Source organism: Vicia villosa, linkage group LG7, assembly GCF_029867415.1.
Source record: "Vicia villosa cultivar HV-30 ecotype Madison, WI linkage group LG7, Vvil1.0, whole genome shotgun sequence".
In the NCBI taxonomy this organism is placed as follows: Eukaryota; Viridiplantae; Streptophyta; class Magnoliopsida; order Fabales; family Fabaceae; genus Vicia; species Vicia villosa.
Window position 1 is genome coordinate 2,937,519 of NC_081186.1, and position 10,680 is coordinate 2,948,198.

A 10,680-nucleotide genomic window follows, 5' to 3' on the forward strand; every position below is an offset into this window, starting at 1 on the left:
AAATCTGCGCAGTTTTCAGTTGTGTAAATCGATTTGCACAAGATGTAAATCGATTTGCACAACACAGTTTTCAAAAAAACAGCAAATAAAGAGAAGAAAACTTGTTTAAACATAAAACCAAACACCTTGTGATCTTGGATCAATTTGTGCACGAAAATGTATCAAGTAAGCAAGCAAATCTCATCAATATAGCACCAAAGGTGCATCAAGCATAAACAACAATGGATCACATCTTGAATTATGGATTGGATCTAGAATTTTACCAAATCTTTCACAAACTTTGAATCTTCTTCAAGAACACACAACCACAAGCCTTGATCTCTCACAATTGATGAAGAAAAGTAGTGTTTATGTTGAGGTTTAGCTCCAAATTAGTGAGGTTCAAGATGTGACTCACCAATTTGTGTGGAAGAGAAAGAGCTTTGAGTGATGGGTTTGGAAGAGAAGAGGAGAGAATTTGCAATAAGTTTCTTGGCTATCAAAGCTTGAAAAATGAAGAGGGGAGTGCCTCAATTTATAGCACTTAGGCTTGGGAAATTTTGTGGCTTGGAGTTAGGATTGGAAAATAGAATTAGGCTTGGAGAAAGGTTTTGGAGCCAAAAATGAAATCCAATGGTCTTGATGCAATCACATGAGGGTACATGATTAGATGATGTAGGAAATCAAATGTAAGAACCAAGTCATGCTTCCCATGCTTGCAAATGATGTCAACACTTCAAAAAGCTGAAATTTGCCTTCATTTTTCCAAATTCGTGCTGGTGCAATCGATTTGCACATTATGCAAATCTATTTACATGGCTGAAAAAAGGCAAAATCTGGGGCAAAAACAGTTATGCAAATCGATTGCTGTCTTATGCAAATCGATTTGCACTGATGGCAGAAGCAAATCTGGTGCAGAAACAGTTGTGTAAATCGATTTACACCTTATGCAAATCGATTTGCACAGTGAAAATGTTGAAAAATGCTCCTTTGATGGGTATTTTGACTTGGTACCTACAAAACACAAACATACAAGAGCACAAGGCAATATTTTTGGTATTTTGGTTAGTAAAGGAATATATACAAACTAAAACATGGGTGCTCGATGATTCCTTTGCAGATGAATTGAGCACAACATTGCAAGTAGAGATCTAGGTTAAAACTTCTTGATTGATGATTGGTATGCAAATGATGCGTGATCTTAGGGTCAAAAATTGGGGTATGACAGTGGGCATTTTAACGGATGGAGAACGACAACAAAATTCCTCCAATCTGGGTTTTTATGGCCAACAGTTTTCGAAGACGCCCATCACCAAAGAAATAATTGTGATAAATGTCAAAGAGTTGGTGGGATAAGTAAACGGGATGAGATGCCACTTCAAACCATGATTGAGGTTGAAGTTTTTGATTGTTGGGGTATCGATTTTATGGGACCGTTTCTTCCGTCATTTGCTAATGAATATATTCTAGTTGCAGTGGATTATGTTTCCAAGTGGGTAGAAGCCATCGCCACACCAAAGGCGGGAACCAAAATAGTGTTGAAATTTTTAAACCGAAACATCTTTACACGTTTTGGCATGCCTAGAGTGAGAATAAGCGATGGCGGATCCCATTTTGTTAACGAGCAAGTAGCAAAAGTTCTGGATAAGTATGGTATCAACCATAAGATTGCACCACCTTATCACCCCCAAACCAACGGGCAAGCATAGATTTCGAACAGAGCAATCAAGAATATTCTAGAGAAAACTGTATCAAAATCTCGTAAAGACTGATCGGTAAGGATCGATGATGCTATATGGGCATATAGAACAGCATACAAAGCACCAACTGGTTCCTTTCCTTTTCAGATGGTTTATGGTAAGGCATGCCACCTACCAGTGGAGGTGGAACACAGGGAACTATGGCCCTTGAGATTTTTCAATAGGGATGATAGTTTGGCTTATAAGAAAAGGAGGAATCAAATCCATGAGCTTGAAGAGTTTCGGTACCTAGCATATGAGTCCAATAAATTGTACAAGGAAAATATGAAGAGGTACCATGACAAGAAAATTAAAAAGACATATTTTAAGGTGGGATACCTTGTGCTGCTATTCATCTCCAGGTTAAGACTTTTCCTTAGAAAGTTAAAGTCTAAATGGTCAGGACCTTTCATGGTAAAAGAAGTCAAACCATATGATGCTATTGTCATTGAGGATAGCAAGACTAACGAAAGTTAGACCGTAAATGGAGAAAGGCTAAAGATTTATCTTAGGGGAGAATTTGACAGAGAAGTATGTACACTCTCACTTTTGAGCACGTGAGAAATTGACCGTCGAGCTCAAACGACGTTAAACAAAGCGCTTGTTGGGAGGCAACCCAACGAAGTAAGTTTCCTTTTGTTTATTTAATTTTCATATATAATCAGCAAGTGTCAAATGGTATGAGAAGAAGTCTGAACCAGCACAAATGGGTGGGGGTGAAACAAAGTTTTTCAAAAAAATTCTATCACCACACCGCGGAGCATACTGGCGCGTTGCGAACCCCAAACATAAGGTTTGGCGCGGCGTGGTAGCAAGTGTGCACGTCGCGGATACGCGAAATCTGAGCCTTTTATTTCAAAAATTTCACAACCCCCCCCCCCCATTAGTTGTGTTCAAACTTGGAAACCTCTCTCAGAATCAGGGATCTCTAATGGAAACCCTAGAATTTGGAAGCTTCTATCACAATCATCAGCACCGATCTCCACTATTGTAATAAAAAAGATGAATCAAGCCAAGAGAGGCCGCACAAAGACTACGAGTTCTGGTCCAAGAGGAGCATGTGCCCGAGCAGACACCGGTCGAGCGGACAGGTTTTTGGGGTCAGCCCAAGCGGAAAGGTTCAAAGAATTGGGACCCCTAACCTTTCTGGCCGAAAAACCGATTTCAGCGATTCCAGAAACAGGAGGCAGTCAGTACAGTGACATGTGGGCATATATTGTGCACAGAAACTGGCAGCGTGTATGTGACCCGCATAGAGAAATTAATTATGACATTGTGAAAGAGTTCTATGCAAATGCAATCAAGACCACAAATGAGACAGTTGCATACATGTATCAATCATATGTGAGGGGAAGAACTGTACTGTTTGATAGGGACTCCATTAATGAGTTCTTAAGAGAACCGCTGCAGCTCACGGTGGAGGAGAGATGTTACTACAGGCAGCATATGTTTGAGTGCGCCAACCACTTGGATGAGATCACCAGAAAAATCCGCATACCAGGAAGAGGGTCAGAACTCGGCAAGCAAGGCAATAATCCATCACACTACAAAAGGAAGGATCTGAACATCAAAGCAAGGGGAATTTTACCCGTCATCCTTTACAACATCAAGCCTCGGACACATGTGACCACTATCCCTCTAGAGGTGGCATTCTTATTGAGAGTTATCATGTCCAGCCACCCTGTTGATGTTGCATTCATTCTCTCGAATGAATTAAGGCGAGCAGCGCTGAGTGACACATAACATGGCATTAATGCCAAATGTGTCCTTCCCCTACCCGGTATGATCATGGGGTTATGCAAGGAGGCGGGGGTCGATTGTTTCGGCGAGGGATATTATGTCATTAACACTTCTATTGATGATATTTCTATTGACAAGTTTTGTGAAAATCCCTTTTTGAAGGACCAGCAGGCTACAGGTGCTTCTTCTTAGGCTGGCCTGTCATACCCCAAAATTTTCCCATCTCATTTTACTTCCCAAGCTCATACCAAGGTGCAATGCTCAAAGACACATCCTCCTAAGCAATGGCTCAAGAAGCTAAGGTTTTGTATTTCTCAAAGTAAAATCAAGTTCTAAGGCCTCAAATGGATCCCATGGCCTCTCATATAATTCAAAGGGTCCTCATGCCAAGTTTCAAGCTCTGATTCATAAGATTACTCAATCAACAGTTCAACTAGTCAACAGTCGACTAGTTTGACCTAAAAGTCAACTGCGGTCAAATTACAATCAAATCTCCTGATTTTTGGTCAACATCAATATTTTGAAGTCACATTCATCATTTGATCAAGGGTTGATCATGATTCATCAAGGAAAGATCAGAAATCCACAAATGTCCAAGTTACTAAATTAGGGTTTATAAGAGAAAGTCAACCCAACTTTGACCAGCCATATCTCTCTCATAATTTCTCAGAAATTCCTTAACCAAAGCTCATTCTCAAGGAAATTTGATTCTCTACAACTTTGATGTTGGGCCCAAGGTCAAGAAATGCTTCCGCATAAGAGATATGAGCCAATACATTACAGGTCCTTCTAGAAGATCGCAAGAAGCTATTTTTTGTCAGAAGCCATATCATCAAGATAAAATCTCCAAATGAAAAATATGTTCCAAAGTGGCTTGTAGAGGACATCTTTAGGTTTCCAAAAAGTCCTACAACATGGTCATATGACAAAATTTGAAGGAGATATGAGGCTCAGAAGTTAGTCAAATTTCAAGAAGTGCATGAAACCTTAATTGAATATTTTTGTATTTTTGAACTAATGGGCTTAGGTTTTGGACTTCAAACATACATATGACCCAAATAAGAACCTATAAAACCATTCTTATATTTTTGGCATTTTTATTTATTTGAATTTTATTCATTTAAATGCAAAATAAATTAAGTAAAATACCAAAAATGATGAAATAAATTATGGGGCTTTGTTTTGGATCATATGAAGGCCCAAGAAACACCTTGAGGACCATGGAATTTCGTTCATACTTGTCTTGGATTTTTATTTTATTATTTTTTGATTTTTATTCAATTTAAATCAAAGAAAAAATAAAATAGTTGCAAATTGATGAATGATTTAATTTTTCAATCAAATAATCACTCTTGGGGCTCAAGTCAATCATAAAAATTTGATTGGAAAATTTTGAACAAAAATAGAAAGATTTATACACAATTTTCAATCAAATTTTTTCATATTTTTAAAATCACCAATCACATGATTTCTTTCCCAAGTAATTGACCTAATTTACTCTCTTATATATAGCTAACATACTCAGACTCAAAGGGGACAAAAAAACCTTGGCCTCCATAACCTTAAAAAAACCTTCAAAGTTCTCACAAACTAGGGCTTACGATTTTTTGAAGAAACAACCACTCCCAAGTCAAACAAACACGATATTCTTTCTGCTGAGGTAAGTTATAGTAAGTATGGGTTGCTGCATGACTCTCATATAACATACATACTCGTATCTCTTTGTTCATACTTTATAGGTTTTCTTGATTTTTCATACTATATGCACGCGATTGTTTTCATGAAGTTTGATGATTTATGTGAGTTTATAGTATGATTTAGAGAAGGTACACGCTCTTAAACCAAAGATTTCATGCAAGGATGCCAAGACACCATGGTTAGGGTTTAATGGAGTGTATGGCTCGGGTTCACAGTAGCAGCCCCTTTTGGAGGAAACAGACATCATATTCGTATTCATGGAGTATTTTTACGTTGACCTGGGCTGTTGGAACTTGTGTTTGATCTCTCTTTTGCAGGTTTTGAAAGTGCAGAATTTTCCATGGGAAAATTTGCAGCAAAATCCGCGGCAAAATTGGTAGATGAATCCGCAGGAAACAAGGTAAGAGATGATGAATAGTGCATTTGGACCATGAAGCACGCGTGGGAGTCCGTGAATGGTGGGTCAGCGAGTCAAATTAATCCCCTCAGCCTTATTGGACGGTCAACTTTCTCTGGGCCCTGCGTTTACTTTTTCCATTAAGTTCTATTCTTTCTTTATATTATATTTCAGTCTTTTATATTAACAAAGAGAACTAGTAACTAACCCGTGCGTTTGCACGGGTTCTGGTATAGGACGCGCATTTGTTACAGATATATATTTTTTAATAGAAAAATGTTTGGTACCTGTGAAAAAATAATAATTGAATGTATAAAAAAATGTATGATACCCGTGAAAAAGTAATAATTGAATGTTTCGTGAAAAAATAATAATTGAATGTATAAAAAAATGTTGCGAAAAAATTAATAATTGAATGCATAGTAAAATTTTCGGTACCAGTGAAAAAATAATAATTGAATGTTTAGAAAAATGTCTCGTACCCGTGAAAAAAAATAATTGAATATATAGAAAAATGTCTGGTACCAGTAAAAAAAATAATTGAATGTTTAGAAATATGACTGGTACCCGGGAAAAAATAATAATCTAAATATATAGAAAAATGTCTGGTACCCGTGAAAAAATAATAATTGAATGTTTAGAAAAATGTCTGGTATCCGTTAAAAAATAATAATCTAAATATATAGAAAAATGTCTGGTACCCGTGAAAAAATAATAATTGAATGTTTAGAAAAATGTCTGGTATCCGTGAAAAAATAATAATCTAAATATATAGAAAAATGTCTGGTACCCGTGAAAAAATAATAATTGAATGTTTAGAAAAATGTCTGGTATCCGTGAAAAAATAATAATCTCAATATATAAAAAATCTGTGTGTTCGCACGAGTTCTGGTACAGGACGTGCATTGTTTTCAAAATATAATAAAACTAAAAAGAAATAAAAGTAAAATTGATTAACCAAAAGAGTTTATTACTTTTAAAGAAAGACATATTTTTATTTATATTTGAATTATAAATAGAATTATTTTTCATATATAATAATATTAGGATCAACCATATATTTCCCGTATATAAATATTATTCATGTTTTGATATTATGTATAAAAATATTTAAATCAAAAATTTATTTTTCCCGTGTTTGAATTCATATATTATTTTAATATTTTTATTTTTATTTTTTTTAATGGTACAAAAAATGTAATAACATGTGGGTTTGTAGGAACTCTAATATGGACACTCGTCACTCATGTGCTTGTACGGGTACAGGTTTGTTACACGGATTTGTTTCTAAAATATAATAAGAATGAAATAACATAAATATAAAATTATTTAATCGAGAATGTTTATTATTTTTAAAAGAGAATAAATATAATTTGTTTCATATATACTAAAATTTGGATCAATTGTCTATTTTCCTTTCTTTTTACTTTTTATCTATTTTAAATTTATGTTGTTTACTAAAAAAAAACATGACTTAAAGTGATTTGTTTCCAGCCGATTTGGTTTTGAATTGAAGCATTATCCATTTTCAATAATTTTGTGGGGGAAAAGAGAAAAAACAAAAAATACTAATAAAATTATTGGTGTTAGCTATTAATCTTGTTAACACCAATCAATCAAGAATGTTAAGTTAAAATCCATCTTCCGCCCAATGATCCAAAGACAAAATAGTCTCAATAATTCCTCACTTTAAGGTAAGGAAAAATGTTCTACCAATTTTATGAGTAAAAAATAATTCAATGAATAAGAAACTTTGGAAACATACCTAAGTTCCCTAGTTGATCGATTACATAATGGCCAACAGAGTCTTCTAACTTAAGCAACCTTATAATTTCAACAATTATTCGGCCAATTTTCTCAATTTCAGGTGCTGAAGCTCACCCTTCGTTACAAATGCCTCAACCTCCATGGCAAAATAAATATTACATACAACCAACTAATTAAATGAACAAAAAAACCCATGCTTAATGAGTAAATCTTTTTCAATTATCATTCTTATTTGAAACTAAAATGAACAAAAAAACCCATGCTTATGCTTTTGTCTTTTGAATTTTTTTAGTGCAAGTGACTCAGTGAAGCTAACACTCAAAAAGGATAAACAGCATAATACAAATATACATGAAATAATCTTCAATTAGCCGAATGACCAGTATAGGTATTGTAGTTAATTTTATGTGATAAAGAAAAAAAATAACTTCAAGCTCAGTTCAGTGCATTGCCACTACGACAGGAAATAATGTTCAATGTGCTATTTCTCAGCAAATAAACAAAGTAAATTTATAGACAAGTTTGACATCATACAAACACATTCGTTGGCTTGTTGAAACTGAAATGAAGTAAATTGTGTAATACAACTTCAACCATAATCTCCCCCCTACAGTTGTTAGAACAAGATTTGTTCTGATCAATTATCTTAGTTTTGATGATAACAATAATATGAATTTTGCTTAAGATAATATGGTACTCTAATCCAATGCAATTTCCTTTTCAGGAAATATATAAAGAGTATGCATAATTCAGCGCTCAGAAGCTTTGTCTCAAAGGGTTCAGCATGCAACATCAGAACATGGTCTGGCAAGACATCAGAAGATGGTCGAAGCAGAATCAGAACATGGGTCTATGGAAGCATCAGAAGAACATGAGATCAGAAGCACTGAAGTTCTGATGGTATCACGCTCAGAAGCACTTCAAGGTCAGAAGATCAGAAGATGCTTTGCACCAAGCTGTTTGACTCTGATGATATTCAAACGTTGTATTCACAAACATCAGATCAGAAGGAAGTACATGTGGCAGGCTACGCTGACTGACAAAAGGAACGTTAGAAGCTATTAAAGGCAACGTCAGTAGACACAGCGTGGACAAGGCTCGAGGTAGTTGACAAAAGCGTATAACATTAAATGCGATGCTGTACGGAACATGCAAAGCATTAAATGCACTCAACGGTCATCTTCTCCAACGCCTATAAATATGAAGTTCTGATGAGAAGCAAGGTTAACGAACTTACACAATTTCTGTGAATATTAACTTGCTGAAACACTGTTCTATTCGAAGCTCAGAATCTTCATCTTCATCAAAGCTCACTACATTGCTGTTGTAATATATTAGTGAGATTAAGCTTAAACGTTAAGAGAAATATCACAGTTTGTGATTATAGCTTTTAAGAAGCAATTGTAATACTCTTAGAATTGATTACATTAAGTTGTAAGGAACTAGAGTGATCGTGTGGATCAGAATACTCTAGGAAGTCTTAGAGGTTATCTAAGCAGGTTGTAACTAGAGTGATCGTGTGGATCAGAATACTCTAGAAAGTCTTAGAGGGTATCTAAGCAGTTGTTCCTGGAGTGATCAGTGTGTGATCAGAAGACTCTGGAAGACTTAGTTGCTGACTAAGTGGAGAACCATTGTAATCCGTGCGATTAGTGGATTAAATCCTCAGTTGAGGTAAATCATCTCTGCGGGGGTGGACTGGAGTAGTTTAGTTAACAACGAACCAGGATAAAAATAACTGTGCAATTTATTTTTATCGGTCAAGTTTTTAAAGCTACACTTATTCAAACCCCCCCTTTCTAAGTGTTTTTCTATCCTTCAATTGGCATCAGAGCGTCGGTTCTAAGGTGCAAGCACTTAACCGTGTTTAGAAAATATTCAGGAAGAGAAAAACGCTTCAGTAAAAGATGGCTGATGAAACTGCAAAGTCTACATCTACATCTGGCTCTGCTGAGCAACACAACGGTAACAATGGTTATACTAGACCGCCGGTATTTGATGGTGAAAACTTTGAATACTGGAAAGATAAACTGGAAAGTTACTTTCTTGGTCTAGATGGTGATCTATGGGATCTTCTGATGGATGGTTACAAACATCCGGTAAATGCCAGTGGCGTAAAGCTGACAAGGCAAGAAATGAGCGATGATCAGAAGAAGCTTTTCAGGAATCATCATAAATGCAGAACTGTTTTGCTGAATGCTATCTCTCATGCTGAGTATGAGAAGATATCTAACAGGGAAACGGCCTATGACATATATGAGTCCTTGAAAATGACTCATGAAGGAAATGCTCAAGTCAAGGAGACTAAAGCTCTCGCTTTAATCCAGAAGTATGAAGCCTTCAAGATGGAGGATGATGAAGACATTGAAAAGATGTTTTCAAGATTTCAAACTCTTACTGCTGGATTGAGAGTTCTTGACAAGGGATACACCAAGGCTGATCACGTAAAGAAGATCATCAGAAGCTTACCCAGAAGATGGGGTCCTATGGTGACTGCATTTAAGATTGCGAAGAATCTAAATGAAGTCTCTTTGGAAGAGCTGATCAGTGCCCTGAGGAGTCATGAAATTGAACTGGATGCAAACGAGCCTCAAAAGAAAGGTAAGTCTATTGCATTAAAATCCAATATCAAGAAATGCACTAACGCTTTTCAGGCTAGAGAAGAAGATCCTGAAGAATCAGAATCTGAAGAAGAAGATGAACTGTCCTTGATCTCCAGAAGGCTAAATCAACTCTGGAAGAACAAGCAAAGGAAGTTCAGAGGCGTCAGAAGTTCAAAGAAATTTGAACGTGGAGAATCTTCTGATGACAGAAGATTTGACAAGAAGAAGGTCATGTGCTATGAATGCAATGAGCCTGGACACTTCAAGAATGAATGTCCAAAACTTCATAAGGAAAATCCCAAGAAGAAGTTTCATAAGAAGAAAGGTCTTATGGCAACCTGGGATGAGTCAGAAGATGATTCAGACTCTGAAGATGAGCAGGCTAACTGTGCGCTGATGGCGACAGAAGATGACGGATCAGAATCTACATCAGAATCAGATTCTGAAGAGGTATTTTCTGAACTTACTAGAGATGAGTTAGTTTCCAGTCTAACAGAACTTCTGGAATTCAAGTCTCAGATTAGTCTCAAATACAAAAAGCTGAAAAAGCTATTTGAATTTGAAACAAAGAAGCTTGAGTTGGAGAATTCTGAATTAAAAGAAAAACTTTTAAAATAATCCAATAATGTTGGATCTCCTTCTGATTCAGAAAAATCCACTCCTAGTCTAAACCATATTCTGAAAGAATATGATTTAAGTTTCAGGAAGTTCTTATCTAGAAGTATTGGCAGAAGTCAGCTAGCTTCTATGATATATG

The 10,680-nt window shown here is 36.0% G+C and overlaps 1 protein-coding gene across 1 annotated transcript; it reads left to right on the top strand.

Annotated features, from left to right (window-relative positions):
* The first annotated feature begins 1,364 nt into the window (after positions 1 to 1,364).
* LOC131616982 (uncharacterized) lies at positions 1,365 to 2,195 on the top strand. Its single transcript, XM_058888388.1, has 2 exons — positions 1,365 to 1,678; positions 1,787 to 2,195. The coding sequence occupies exons 1-2, from the start codon at positions 1,365 to 1,367 to the stop codon at positions 2,193 to 2,195; spliced, it is 723 nt and encodes a 240-aa protein (XP_058744371.1).
* Positions 2,196 to 10,680: the final 8,485 nt, after the last annotated feature.

Bases quoted from the DNA above. Each gene is read 5' to 3' on its own strand.
- LOC131616982 (XM_058888388.1), top strand. From the start codon at position 1,365: ATGATTGAGGTTGAAGTTTTTGATTGTTGGGGTATCGATTTTATGGGA. The intron at 1,679-1,786 runs GCAAGCATAGAT...ATGGGCATATAG, and splicing joins TATCACCCCCAAACCAACGG to AACAGCATACAAAGCACCAA.